The 15773-nt window shown below is 37.0% G+C and overlaps 1 protein-coding gene across 1 annotated transcript in view; it reads left to right on the plus strand.

The window, feature by feature from the left end:
* Positions 1 to 14148, plus strand: part of pias1a (protein inhibitor of activated STAT, 1a) — a 44490-nt gene extending 30342 nt beyond the window's left edge. Inside the window, exons 3-14 of the mRNA XM_089129532.1 lie at positions 2501 to 2585; positions 2729 to 2776; positions 2886 to 2976; positions 3191 to 3325; positions 4463 to 4568; positions 8170 to 8243; positions 8854 to 9014; positions 9201 to 9331; positions 10397 to 10583; positions 10723 to 10862; positions 10958 to 10998; positions 11142 to 14148. Of these exons, the coding sequence (XP_088985658.1) occupies positions 2501 to 2585; positions 2729 to 2776; positions 2886 to 2976; positions 3191 to 3325; positions 4463 to 4568; positions 8170 to 8243; positions 8854 to 9014; positions 9201 to 9331; positions 10397 to 10583; positions 10723 to 10862; positions 10958 to 10998; positions 11142 to 11423 (1481 nt within the window). The 3' untranslated portion in view covers positions 11424 to 14148. The remainder of the gene's footprint in view (positions 1 to 2500; positions 2586 to 2728; positions 2777 to 2885; positions 2977 to 3190; positions 3326 to 4462; positions 4569 to 8169; positions 8244 to 8853; positions 9015 to 9200; positions 9332 to 10396; positions 10584 to 10722; positions 10863 to 10957; positions 10999 to 11141) is intronic.
* Positions 14149 to 15773: the final 1625 nt, after the last annotated feature.

Here is a 15773-nt window from a genome sequence, read left to right on the forward strand (position 1 = left end):
GGAAAAAAGTTACACGGTTGTTCCCAGTCAGAAATGGCTCATAAATATCTTGTTATGCTTGTTTTCTTTCAATTAGGACAGGTTTTGTATATATTTTTGCATCTGATTGATCATAGGCCTTATTGATCTGAGGATAAAGTTCATCTCTGTGAAAAAGAAAGCCTGTAATACTGAAAATAGTTTGCTTGTGCAAATGAATTTGGGTGTGTGTGTTTGCAGTAGCGCTGGTGTGCGTGTATCCACACATGCACAGGTCTGAGGCCTTTATCTTTGCAAACACACATGTAAATATGTGAACATGAATGATGAACATGCTCCTGAAGGCTATCTGTCTTGAAATGTAAATAAGAAATGTTTTGATCTTATTTTCGATCTCCTCCATTCATTTTTAATGGATAGTCATATTCGACCAATATATGCTCAGATCAACAAGGCCTATAATTAGTCCGTTTAAAAAAACAACAACAAAAAAAACATGTCTGAAATGATAGAAAACAAGTTGACAAAAAAGATTGACTCAAATTTTTGATGATAGTATAGCATAACAAGAGATTTATAAGCTATGTTTTGTAGGTTGCCATTTTTGACAGAGAACCACCTTAAGTGTGGCCTAAGTTAAAAGTGTTTCAAAACAAACATCCTGGGTAAACATTAAAACACACTTGTGTGATGAATATTCTATTACATTTTATTTAAAGTTGTGAGTAGATAAGTGTGTCATCTGAGTATCTGTGACTGAACAACAGTATGAGTTGCAGACTGTCATGGTGTGGTGTTGCAGAAAGACAAGGCAAGCAGGCAGAAGGTCCAAATAAACGTCTTTACTAAATATACTTCAGGGTAAATACAGACAGGCAAGTTACACACACACAATAACATAATCAAGAACCGACAAGGACTGACTAAACTGAAGGAAACTAAATACAGAGACTGATGAGCTAAAGACAGGTGACACAGATGATGATAATTAACTAGTGATAATTAACACAGGTGAGACAACTGAAGACAAACGAGGAGCTGGAAAACTGAACAAGGAAGACATGTGACGGATCAAAACAAAACAACAGGACAGATGAACAACAGCCGCATAACATCGGTTAATGGAAACACCGTCATTTCGCAATAGTTTTTTATCGACATTTGGAAAATATCGCAAAAGTTTTGTGCAAATCTGTAATGGAAATGCGTGTTGTGACACAGACTTTCTTTGTTACATGATCCCCTTTCCTGATTTTCACTATATCAGATATCAATATCAGATTTTCACTAGAAGATTATCGTGCCCAAAAAAGTTCATAATAACATTGTTATTACGATATCTATAAAAGTTTTCAAAGAAAAAAAAAGCTATTAGTCAAATTCATCTTTTACTTTGTTAATGTTGTGTTTTCTCTTTTTTGGTCAATGATTCAAACCCCATATATGAGTGTTGGGAGACAGACCGTTTGTAAACATAATTGAATATAAAAAAAGAACCTTAATGTTGATCGGCACGTCTGCAGTCAGTCTTTCTCAACTTTTTTTTTTTTTTTTTTGGTGTGAACCAAAGAGTCTCTTTCATTTGTCATCTCCTCACCCCCCTACTAACCCCACCCACTATTTTGGAATGTCAACTAGAAACTAGCACAAAATTAACTTAAAACAGTGGGGAAAAAAGTAAAAAAAAAAAAAAAAAAAATCAACTGGATTTGGTATTTCACCTTTATCAAACAGATGGTGATAAACAATGGTAATTAACACCACAGTCCCAAATTGATTTTGCATGACTTGCAGGATGAATCTAGTAGCGCAACAACAAATGTTTTCAATCCATAACAACAATCCTCACTTAATCTTTAACCTGCTGAAAAATGCAGCATAATCAAGCTTGAATGATTGAGTTGGTGTAGCTGGTCCACCAGCACTCCCACTTGCCATGCTGGATACCATCATCCAAAACGTACCTTATGCTGGTGATTTTTCAGCTGGGAAGTTAGTTTTCAAATATACACTCCGTCGAAGCAACTCTTTCAGATCGTCATCTGCAACCATAATGGTTTCTGACACATTGTTTATCTTGTCCTTGAATCTTTGGAAAAAACTGCTTGAGTCTCTTCCTTTGATGACAATGAAATGAACTGAGCAGGAATAATATGAACATTCCCAGAAAAGATTATTTTGGAGAAATATTGATGTTATTTAAGCTGGACATGGGTCAGAGTGGGAGGAGAAGACTGTACCACTACTCTTCGAGCTTTGATTGTAGCCCCCTCACATATGGGTGGAATTATGCGGATAAGAATCTCGCTTGGCTATTGAAAATGAAACATTAAATACACTTGATCTAAATAATTAGATACTGAGCTTTTTCATAGCCCACAAATCTTGAATGAAATTGTTTCTCATCTAAAAGTCATGTGTAATATAGTTGGGGAATTATCCACAGAAAGCATTACATGTGGAATGTTGTTTCAGAGTAGTTATTTTTCATTTCTGGATCTCTTTCTTTCTGTCTTTACAGCTTCAGATAACAGTCAGAGGTTTCAGGAAACATGTTTTGCATTTGCATTGACGCCACAGCAAGTCCAACAAGTCAGCAGCTCAATGTAAGTTTTTTTTTTTAACTTTTTTTTTAATTATTATATTTCGTTCTGAAAATCCCTAAATAAGAAGAGGAGTTTCTATAAGGCTCCTGTTATCTGTTATTCAATTGTTATCTCAAAGTAGTTTTTACTTTCTCTTTTTGCAGGGACATATCGGGGACCAAATGTGACTTTACTGTGCAAGTACAGTTACGGTAACCCATTCATGTTCTAATGCACTGATTTTTCACATAAATATGATCTAAAGATTCGGAGCACTAGCCTGATATTTTCTGCTTATATTATAAATATGACGTTATCCAGGTTTTGTCTATCAGAGACAAGCTGCCCCCAGGAGGACCACTTTCCCCCTAATCTTTGTGTTAAAGTCAATGGGAAACCGTGTAATCTCCCAGTAAGTTAAACTACAGTCCATTTGTCCATCTATCCATCACCCTAAACTGAGACACATGGTCTCTTTAGCTTTTTTAAAGAATGATAAAATTGTCCAAACTGTTGACCTCTACACTAAATTACATTTTCATAATGCTGTTTGTTTGAATTTTAACTTAAAATAAATACTAATTCATTCATTTTTCATTTATTGTCATCCTATTGTTTTTCACCAGGGATATCTGCCTCCTACCAAAAATGGCGTGGAACCAAAGAGGCCCAGCAGACCCATCAACATTACCTCACTGGTCAGACTGTCCACAACTGTCCCCAACACCGTTGTAGTCTCCTGGACATCAGAAATTGGACGGGTAGGTTAATAAAATCCCCTTCCCCTCATGTCCCAATTCATGAATGCAAGTGCTTTGTTTTCAAATGTTTTTTTTTCTCCCTTACCTCAGCCCTTTACTGGAACTCTAGTTGAAATGAAAATGTATTTTTAGCACCTCATACGTGTCTTGCAGCCATTTGCAGTCACATGATGGCAAATTATAGCATTGGCTTTATGCACATTATGTGAAAAGGTCAGCATGTATGCAGTATTTTAGTGTTTTCTCGGAATGATGAGTTGAGGGACAGCTAAAAATAACTAAACTTGCCCTTGTTTCAGTCTTTTTTTTCAGACAAACAAGACCTTTTGTTGAATGTTGATGGAAATGACACCAAACAGAAAGATTAAACTTGCGCTTTATATTCATTTAAATGCTTTGTCTATTCTGGGTTTTGTGCTCTACACTAAATGTATATATTTCCCTCCAGATTTATTAATCTGAAATACTTTGTGATCTTTGTGAATGCTCATCTACTTTTGATATGTTCAGGAAATGCATTTGTGATGAATGACTGCTCCTGTGCATTAGCAGTTAATGCATATTAAGAAAAATAATCTAGATTTTGATAAAAATGGGCCACTGTTTCCTTCTGAGACTACTGTAGGCAAACAGGAGTTCATTACTGCGTCCACAGATCCCTATATCTTATAAGTGAACACATTAATCTTCTTGCGCATAAAACATCACTGCACCTACTAGTAATATTCAGCTTCATGAATTATGTAATTTCTTATCATATAACTTGCCTCGGCAAGCAATAAGCAATCCTAGCGTTCTCTGTGGTAGATTCCTTAAATTTTTCACATTTTCTCAGAAGTCGTGAAAATTATATGAGCTGTATATTCTCACTGAATCTGAAAGGCTCTTTATTATAGAACCTGTTCATATGGCACTGATAGAACGATGATGTAAGATCTGACCTGAAAATATAAATAAATGCTATTAGCATCACATTGTCTCACTGGGATATTTATACATATATACATTGTCTATACTGTATATATACAGTACACACACACATTGCATATTGTTTTACAGTATAAAGATGTTTTATGGGATGGGATGTCACTTTGTCTCTAGTAACATATCCACTGTTGGATTGTTTTTCTTTTTCAGAGTTATTCTATGGCAGTGTACCTGGTCAAGCAGCTGTCATCCACAATGCTTTTGCAGAGGCTACGGGCTAAAGGCATCAGAAACCCAGATCACTCCAGAGCACTCAGTAGGCATACACATTCTCCATTGGAATAGAGCTGTTACATTTATGAGCCAATGGTTCCTTCTGCAGTTTCCATTGGGATTTTAGAACAGTAGTTTGATTTAGACTACTGTTCTAAAGTAAAAAATACTTTTATTCAGCAAGGATGCAATAATTAATCTAAGTTCTAAGTTTTCTATTTATTTTCCAAATGATTTCTATTTTTAAATAAATGCTTTTCTTTTAAACATTCTGTTCATTAAAGAATCCTGAAAAACTGCATCACAGTTTTTACAAAAAAAAAAAAAACTTTTTTCAACTTTGATAATAATGAAAAATGTTTATTGAGCACAAAATCAGCATATTACAATGATTTCTAAAGTATCATGTGACACTGAAGACTCTAATGGCTGCTTTGCCATCACAGGAATTTACATTTTAAAATATTTTAAAATAGAAAACAATTGTTTTAAATTGTAATAATATTTCACAATATTACAGTTTTTACTGTATTTTCGATTAAAAAATGCATCCTAAAATTTTTAACTGTTCTTTAGATATGTGTTTAACATTTAATTGACTTTTTCACATTTAGTTCTAAACCTTAATTGCCTCAAATGGCAATTATGAAGCCTCTGTGTTTAATTTGCGTACAGGTTACTAAATGAAGACTTAAACGCCTGAGTCGCTCTGTTTTTTAGTGCTAGTTTAATAAATAGAAATAGTCTGTGTCCTCTTGTCTCTTCCTCTCTCCAAGGATAAACTATTTTGTGGCCTAATAAATGATTGGCATCTTATTTTATCCAATTTAAAACTTTAAAAATTGTGCTCCATGGACTGCAGTCAATAATCATTTTCTTAAACCTATCAAAACTAAGTAGTGCTTGATTGTGTATACCACAATGTTTCAGTCTATACAGCATAGAGTGATAGAGCCAAGTGCATATAGGATTGTTCTAAAACTGACAGCGATGCAACATCACAATTCTGCTTTGCACAGATTGCTCTTTGTTCTTGTCTGCCCTTCAAACCTTCCATGATACATTATGATTTTATGCATCAACCTATAAACTGTCTGAAGAGGCTTGTTCATACTGAAAGAACGCCCTGATGCCCTTGTTGTAAACATGCTACAGCACACCAGCCTAAGGCAGTTCAAACGAATTCTGAAGCACTAACATTTGTTTTCAGCTTCATTACTCCAGTCATCAGTGTAAAATGATCCTTTAAAAATCATTCTAAAATTCTGATTTGGTGCTCAAGAAATTTCTCATTATTATCAATGTTGAAAACAGCTGCTTAATATTTTTGTGGAAACTGTGGAAAGTTCTTTGATGAATAGAAAGCATTTTTTTAAAACTGAAATGGTTTGCTTCATATTCTGAGTTTGAATTTCACTGTTTTTATTTTCTTTTGAGGAATACTGAATCTATTTTTGTGCAAGTGAGATAATAAATGCCTGCTCACATTCAATCTAGAACTACAATAACCGTCATGTTTACACAGTGCACACAACACCTCTGCACATTACTTAAAATGTCTGTCAACATGGGGTCAGAAGATCTGCCAGTCAATAAATGGAAGAACAAAATAACTACTTGGTTACTCAAGTAACCTCAGTTCCGTGAGTTAGGGAACGAAGTATTGAGGGGAAAACTCCTTTTTCTTGATTTACTGAAACCTATATGTAAAACACATTTGCAGCTGTGCAGCCAGCATCTGGCTCGCTCATAGGCTGTGATGCAGCAACTGCACATCCAATGGCGTGGGCGCCTCTTGACATATGACCAATGAGATCACTCTACGTCAGGATTGCCCAACCCTGCTCCTGCCGATCGACTGTCTTACACAGTTTATCTCCAAACCTAATCAAACACACCTGAAGCAACCAATTAAGGTCTTCAGGTTCACTTGAAAATTGTGTTTGATTAGGGTTGGAGATAAACTGTGCAGGACACTCGATCGGCTGGAGCAGGGTTGTCCATCCCTGCTCTATGTCTTTTACATTTAAGAGCCTGTCAAGGGTCGTGGCCCCTGCCTATATTAGTCCCCGAATTCGCCGATATAGCAGGTTTATATGACTGAAGCGACAACTAGCCAGTTAGTACAGTGCACCCGGATATATATATATATATATATATATATATATATATATATATATATGAAGAGTTCAGATGCAAAAGCCTCTAAATGCCATTTGAAATTTTCTTCTTTAATGATGATTTTTAGCAAACTTGTATATTTAAGTTCAGTAATTTCACTTAAATGGCAATGATAATTACCTATTAATTGTTATTTAAGTGAAATTACTGAACTTAAATATACAAGTTTGATAAAAATCATCATTAAAGATGAAAATTTCAAATGGCATTTAGAGGCTTTTGCATCTGAACTCTTCATATATATATATATATACATATATATATATATATATATATATATATATATATATATATATTATATATATGTGTGTGAATGGTACTTTGCACCATAATTTTAATGACAGGACCGGACACTTTCGGGCCCTAATCATACCGAAAACGCCTTCGCCTTTAGGGAAGGCACCTCCATATTATAAAATTTCATAAATGTGGAAGGCAAAGACCAACCGACCACATCACAAATATCCTGAATGGGACAGCCAAATGATCAAGCCCATGACGGGGCCATGCCTCTGGTCGAATGGGCCCTGATACCTATATGGCAAACCTGACTCACTGAGGTGTAAACCATCACGATAGTATCCACTATCCATTTAGACAGTTTTTGCTTAGTGACTGAATCCCCTTTGGATCAACCACCAAAGCAGACAAAAAGCTGTTCTGATTGTCCAAACGATACAGAACGCTCCAGATAGAGAAGATTAACCTCCCCATCCTCAAAGAAGGGGGAAGAGCCAATAACGTCACCACCTGTGCTTTAAACAGTGTTGAGAGCACTTTGGGCACATACCCATGCCTAGGCTTGAGGATGACCTTAGAGTTATCCTGAGCAAACTCCAGACATGCCGGGCTCACAGAGAGAACCTGCAGATAGTAAAATAGGCTTAGTAAAACAGTCAGAGGCATGCAGTTGTCGCTAAAGGAGTGAAATCTGCTGTAATGGCAAATTCGGGGAGTAATATAGGCTGAGGCCACGCCCCCTGATGGGCTCTAATGTGTAATGACGTAGAGTGATCTCATTGGTCGCACGTCAGAGCGACCAATGAGTGCAGTTGCTGCAGCACAGCCTATGAGCGAGCCAGACGCTCAATGGGCTAGCTGTGCAGCTGCAAACATATAGGTTTACATAATAGGTTTATGTAAATCGAGAAAAAGGAGTTTTCCCACTGCGTATAGCTACGCAATACGAAGTGACCGTTCGAAAGGGAACTCGCATTACTTAGTTTGTTGTAAATTTCAAAGTAATGAGTTACTTTACTCAACAACACTTGAAAAATGTAATCTGATTATGTAATTTACATAACTTGTAATGCGTCGCCCCAAACACTGATGATAGTCAGATTAAATGTGACCATATTCCTCGAGTTGTATTAATAACTCACAGATGTATTAATAGCAGTGCAGTTGTAAAGATCTTTGTGGGTTTTGTGCTGCTAATGTGTGCTTTTGCTCATGTCCTGCAGTAAAGGAAAAGTTAACGGCAGACCCTGACAGTGAAATAGCAACCACCAGCTTAAGAGTTTCATTATTATGTCCGGTAAGCATTTTATCAGAGCACTCATCAAAATCATACAAACACACACATCCGGTAATGTATATTTTTGAATGTCTAAATGTTGATTTAAGCCCAGGGACCGGGTGCAACGAACCTTTAGAGCTAAGAAAACCCTTAATTACAATTCGAAATGAATGAACACCAAGGGTTTTCTTTGCTTAACAGGTTTGTTGCAGTCGGCTACAGGACCTTACAAAGACGACATGAGAACCAAAGCTAAAAAAATATGTTATTGTTTAGGATTCTAATGTTTCAAAGTAGTTAAAAGTCACACAAAGCAAAGACAGATGTTTTTGATTTTAAACTCAAAATGAAATCAGATTCAGAATGTTTTGTATATTATGACTCATAAATCTGTCCAAAACAGTTAAGACTGTTTAATGTCAGTTGTATATTGTCATGATTATATAAGTTTTGTTCATGTTTCATTTCTTGTTATTTTCATTCTTTGGTCCATATCCAAACTGGAGCATGTGCTTGTGTGTGAGTGTGTATGTCTGCATGCGTGTGTTTGCCTGGATTGTTTCCATGCAGTATGTCCATGTGTGTTAATTTCTCCATGATTGTCTGTGCTTTTGCCCATGTTACACAGCTGGGAAAGATGCGGCTAATGATTCCGTGTCGGGCGTTGACGTGTTCACACCTGCAGTGTTTTGATGCTACGCTTTACATCCAGATGAATGAAAAGAAGCCCACATGGGTGTGTCCTGTCTGTGACAAAAAAGCACCCTATGAACATCTCATCATTGATGGGTATGCACAACCATAATAGAACAAAACTGCACATGAAATTCATTTGATAATAAGGACATAATGCATAAATGTTACATTTGACCATTGAATGCAGTAATTAGGATTTTTATTTTTCTATTATAATTTTCACTTTCTCTCTTCTCTAATCTCTCTTTTATTGCCAAACATTTCTCTGTTCATTCTTAGATTGTTTATGGAGATTCTGAACAGCTGTTTAGATTGTGATGAAATTCAGTTCAAGGAAGATGGCAACTGGGCCCCCATGCGGTCGAAAAAGGAAGTGCAGGAAGTGTCTGCCTCATACAATGGCATCGATGGTAAGTTTTAGTCGCTGCTGGTCATCTCCTCATATTGTTGAGGAACTGCTGTAGGAGGCTTTATGGGTGCATTGTTGAACATTAAGAATTTTTCAAAAGCATCTTAAAACCCCTAATATAGCACTGGTAATTTTCCAGTTTTTCCAGTAATTACAGTTTTCTTGTAAAGACATACCTGACACGATTATTGACTGGCAAATAGCTGGTTATTTGCTGTGGTCTCGGGTTCTTTAGCAATAAGGTTTTTGTGGTTTGTGTGTATGTTTGTTTCTGGCTACCTTCAAATATATACAGTACTAACTTTCAAAAGGTTGGGGTTTGTAAGGTTATATATATAACTATAGACAGTCTTTAGACATTTACAATGTGACAGAAAATCTTGAACATTCGATTCGTCAATGAATCCTGAAACAAATTATCACATTTATACAAAAATATTGAGCAGCACAACTGTTTTAACATAGACAATAATAAGAAATATTTATTGAGCACAAATCAGCACATTAGAATGATTTCCCACCTCAAAGTTTTGAACAATAGTATCGTTTTAAAGTTGCAGTCCGTAGCTTTTATTGGGTTAAAAGTTATCCAAAATATATATTTGATCAAATACATAACCAGCCAGTGTTCAAAACTACATGCTTGCCTTAGCCCGATTCTGTCAGCTTGTAATAATGTTTTTATTAATTCCAGTGGTACTGGTGGATTTCCGCGGGAGATTCGGGAGATATACAACTCACGTTAAGTTTATAATTCCGCGAATTACTGCAAATGCAGATTTCGAACAGAGATGGCGACAAAGAGGAAAAACGCCGGACTGCAGCTTTAAGTGATCAAATAAAAATAAAAAATAAAAAAACATTTAGGACCTCCTTTACTCCTATAGTTGGCACTGTTCACCTGTGATCAAATCACCTAAGATTCATGATACTACCAGGTGTAAATGGGTCTTGTGAAATTAATATCGCTGATCTGTTAGATGGTGGAAAAATAATGAATGTGACTTTAACCTTCACCCTCAAACTATTTTGTTTACAACCCCACTGTGTGTGCATATGTATTCAGGTGGGTGTCGTACGACAGTGTCGGAGCAAAACTCTCATACAAACGGCAACATTGGCGGCAACAGCAAAAAAGTGGAGGTGATTGATTTGACTCTTGACAGCTCGTCTGAAGAAGAGGAAGATGAAGAACCCCCTCAAAAGAAAAGCTGCCCCTCGCTCTCCAGCCTCTCTCCTCAGATGGATAATGGGTAAATGATAATTTCAGAAAAAAAAAACATGTCAAATTCTTTTCAAATCTTTGAATATGCATAAATAATGGCAAAAGGGTCATTTTTGCTACACTTTTCTCAAGCTAACTTTTGTTGGTGTGTGTGTGTGTGTTCATAGGGTGTTGAATCTCCACAGACAAGCATCTCCTTTAAGCCGAACTCCCAGCATGCCTCAGGTGGACACCAATTACATTCCTCCACCTCCTCCCCTTATTCAGGACTACCGCCACTACTACTCTACGCCCTCTGACCTGTCAGGTACAACACACAAACATCATTAGAGGAATGTTTAATTTGGGAAATGTGCTCATTTAAACTTCAATGTACTGATTTGTCCATGTTACCTCTTACAGATCTCAACTTTTTCCCTTTTTTACAAGGGGAGAATCATCAGGTAACACAATCCAAACATTTATCAGCCCGCTGTGATTGACTATTAATAGCAAATAGATTAGCAGTATAATAGATTCTGCAAATCTAGTGAATGTTTTCTCTTTACCCGACTCTTCTTTTTCCCCCCCTGCTGTGTTTCTCCAGCACTACAACATGGTGATGGCAGCGGCTGCATCTGCATCGGAAGATCACGACCTCCTCCTGAGCCGTTTCCTCCCGTACGGCTCGTCCCAGCTCTTCCTGGACCCTCCCTCCACCCCTGTAAGCAGCAACCTCCCTCCCATTAACGTCAACGGCAGCAGCCTGATGTCCTCCAGCAGCCTACGGGAAAGCCTCGGACATCCACCCGCCCCACACCCCAACTCCGAATCGGCCTCCATGTCTGCCATATACGGATCCGTCCCAGACGTCATCTCGTTAGACTGACCCAGGACCGAACCATCGTACGGGAAACTGACTGAAGAGACTTCCAAACATTGGGAAGAAAACGTACATGCAGGATGACTGAAGGGTGTTTTTGTAAACGATGCTAATCGTTGCCGTGTACAGAGAACAAATATATTTTTTGTTTTACTTTTGTATATACTTATCTATCTAGCTATCTAATGTATATGTAAACTTGAAAGAGTTTTCGCCCAACACGGCTTGCTAAGTTACTTTGGGTTTTAGCTCCTTGGAAACTGACGCTATTTTTCCCTTCACTACTTCGACTTTACCCCTTTAACATAATATGGACACTTTTTATGTCCTTTCCCCATCTTATTCTGTGATTGTCTACATTTTGTCTGATTTCACAGGGCACAATGGCTGCGATCAGACCGGCTACCGGACCCTTGGTTCTTCTCTTTCCAGCAAAACTTGACATGTCTTTGCCAATCACATTTCCCCTATACATTCAGAAATATTTTATATAATTCTTTTAAAGGGATACTTCACCTAAAAATTACACTTCTATCATCATTTTCATGTGATGTCATCACCTTTTTTTTTTTTTCACCTCTCCATACAATGAAAGTCAGGGGGCTCCAGTGTTGTTTTCGACACCACTGAAACATTCACAAAATGTCTTTTGTGTTCCACTGAAGAAGGAAAGTCTGTAATGTATGTAAATGATGACTAAATCGTATTTTTTGGCTCAACTATCCCTTTATGTTGGTGGGCCGTTAAAAAGCATTCCTTCACCTTCAGATTAACAACTGGAAGTAGCCTAAAAGTATTGTTACAGATTGCCAATATCTGACCTCACGATTCTTATGCGAAATGTAATTCATGACCGTTTTTAAAACAATGTAATTCTCTAACAGTTTTACATCCATATTTTTTCTCGCTCAATGCCAAAAGAACACTTTTTAGTGTTGAAGTTTTTAGAGTGAGAGCTTGTGAGTTCAGTGAACTTAAACGTATACCGTGTGTAGGAAGTAAAGATTTACTCTTTGTGGCTGCCATGCTTGATTGTTCTCTCATTCTTTCTTCCGTCCCTCTCTTTTTACATTTTTCAGAAGGAATGATTTGTTGGGAGGTTCAGCAGTGGTGTAGATGGTGAGGTTTAAGGTGTCTTTGGTGTTGCCATGCATCCTTAACTTGCTCATAGATGTTTGTTTTGACATTGAACTGTGACTGAGGTCTCTGTTCATTTGTTTATTAGGTCGTTTGTGCTTGGTACTGTGTGGGAAGTCCTAAAAGCCACTCGTCATTTCTTCTACCGTTTTGTCACGTGTGCCTTGTATGAGTGTTTTTTTTTTTTTTTTTTTTTTGCATGTAAACGACTGGACCTGTTATTTCTTGTACTTCAGTTCACCTGTATTTAAGAATGTTCCTCATGGCACCCACCAGATTTGGAGCTCTTATCTACAGACTTGGTGTTTCTAAACGAATAATCCTATTGAGTAACCAATGGATGTCCTTTCAAGTGCTGCTTGGGATTAACAGAGGAAAATTAATTGCAAAAGTTTTGTTCAAACAATATTTGAGAAAATTAGAATGGAAGAATGGAAAAAATAGCGTGTTCAAAAAGAAAAGAAAAGAAAACGTTAAATTGGGAAGTTCAAATCTTTTTTATTTGTACTTACATCAAACAGGCTAAGGTGTGTGTGTGTGAGTGTGTGCGCTTATGTCTGTGTGTTTGCTAGTCTGGCTCTCAGTGTGTTGACCAGACCTCTTTTTAAAGCCTAATTGGGTTTGGGACTGGGGTAATTGCCTGTGACAGAATCTAGCTATTGCATCTTGCATTACTGTATTTGATAGACTGATGAGTCTCACTCTGTTTCCTTTGCCCTCTAAACCTCCTTTTAACATACATTTCTTCTGAAAGTATTAGATGTTTATCAGTCGATTTGTCTCGACTCTTAGATTGGTTCAAAATATAATTGGTTAAGTAATTAAAGAGATAAAAATGACAGCGATAAAAATATACTGTCATATAAAAATATACATATGCTGTTATGGCAAAATCCTTACTACTTGTTAGATCTCTAGCAGTGTTAATGATTGACTATATTTTAACAAGTAAATCTGGGCCGTTTTTGTCCTTTGTTTTAATGTGTCTGTCTCTCATGACATCTTGTATTTGACAAGGTTTGAAGGGTATAGAAGAAAGGTTCAGTGACAAACAGAATACAAGTTTTCATTCATTTGTTCGTTTTGATTATGATTGATAAAGGGATAAGGTGTGTGTGTGTGTGTGTGTGTGTGTGTGTATGACTATGAATGTGTATGAAAGCGTGTGTGCATGTTTTGATCTTGATGTAAGGCAAACATTGTGCAAATTTGGATGTTCTAGTGATGTGCATTTATGTGTTGAAGTTGAATCCTTAACTTCACAACAAACTAATTTATATATTTTAGATGCAGAATTGTGTTATGAGTGGGCTTGGTGTCAAAGTCCCAAGTTATTTTATTTTTCAATTCAGTAAGCAGACATCTATGCTCACTGCCTTAAATTTCATCCGCTCTGTGTCTGTGGCATGTTTTATGGAAAGAAAAAAGATTTTTAAGATGTGGAAGACATATTGTACAGTAGACCAATGTCAGTTTGTATAAAGTACTAAGTAAAAAAAAATATTTATTACATGCATTGAAAGAAATTGTTTACCTATTGAATGTTACATGTTTATGTAGAGACATTTAGATGTAATAAAATGCATTGAGCTAACTGGCTTTTGTCTTGATGAAAAAAAGGGTTGAGAATGAGATGAATGATCTGTATAAGATTTTAGATTTCTTTTGATACATTTCAAGAATTTGAAATTCACCCCTTTACATTGGAGCTGAAAAGGTCAGCTATAACATACTCACTGAAAAGTAACTTGCGCTGTAAGATGAATATAACCTGTTTGAGTTGAAGGCATACTGTTCAGTATAAAGTTCAGACAAGTCTAAATCGATCTGTGGAAAGGTGAAGATTCTAAAATGAGAACGAACCAGGTGCCTGTTCATATTTCAGAAACAACTGTATCTGGGGCAACAAACTTTGACCCATTTTCAATTCACACAGGCCTAAGGCAGATTTAAAATTATATGAAATGTATAAATTTGGTTGTCTTTTTTTGAACGATAAACCCACACGAGGCTAACCAACAAAACCTTAAAAAAAACGAACATAATAAGTGGTTTCTTACAATTTTGACCTTCAATTCACTACTCATTCTGATAACCCATAGTGTCTCAAACGCCACATTTTAAATCTGTTCTGCCTTTAAATCCTTTAGAACAAATTAATTGATTCATGTGAATCCACTCATTCAACTTAATGGGATAGTTCACACAACAATACAAATTCTGTCATCACTTACCATAGGCGGAAATCGCGGGGGGGTCGGGGGGGTCAGGACCCCCCCTATCTGAAGGTTGTCCCCCCCCAAAAAAACCATTAAAATATGTGTATTGTAAATAATGTAATGATATATTCTTAAAATAATTAAGAAATAAAATAACACAAATGCAAACGGGGCAATTACGAAAAAAGCGTTCTAAACATTTTGAGACCCCCCTCCCTTGCCTCACAGTGCGTTGGTCCACCGCCTCCGTCCCTTTTACCTCAGACACACACATTCCGGTGGCGGGAGAGAAATACATAGTGTTTGAATAGTTGTGGAACTCCAGTAAAGTAGGTCGCACACCGGACGAGAAGCGTAGCGGCGCGTCGCGCAGCGCCACGTCTTTAAAATTCGAACACATTATTCTCTATGAGTGTACACACACACCGGCGGCGCCGTTCGGCGTCTGTCCGCGGCGCCCAGCAACGGCTCAGGACCGTGTTCAAAACCCTGCTGCGCCACAGAGCGCCATTTACATAGTTTTATATACAATTTAAATTATTTTTGTCTCAAATCGGTGCTGATGGATCCTGACTTCGCCCTATGCTGCAATATACATTTAGTTTTGCATTCATTTACAGAAATCAGCTGCTTGAATGACAATTGCTGATGTTATTGGATTTTTCAGGTGAGATTCTCAATTCATTCAGTGAACGGATGATCTGAGGTAAAGTTTTCAGACCGCAGACTCAGCAACGATTGTATTTAATTGTACATAACAATAATAACAGACACTATCTTCATGTCATTAAACATTACAATATTGGCCATACACTGATGAGAAAGTCCGGGTGCGCTGTGCATTTAGATTCTAACCCTTTCACTGTGATTTAGTTGGTTTATATAATTTAATATAGTTAAAGAATTAGTCAATGAATGAAATGAAATCGCTGCGCTGCGTGAGGAGAGTATGTAAACAGATTCGCCGCTGGCTTAAACCAGAAAGAAATTTTAAGAAGTA

This window comes from Pimephales promelas, chromosome 1 (assembly GCF_988280905.1).
Source record: "Pimephales promelas chromosome 1, fPimPro1.hap1.1, whole genome shotgun sequence".
Lineage (NCBI taxonomy): Eukaryota > Metazoa > Chordata > Actinopteri > Cypriniformes > Leuciscidae > Pimephales > Pimephales promelas.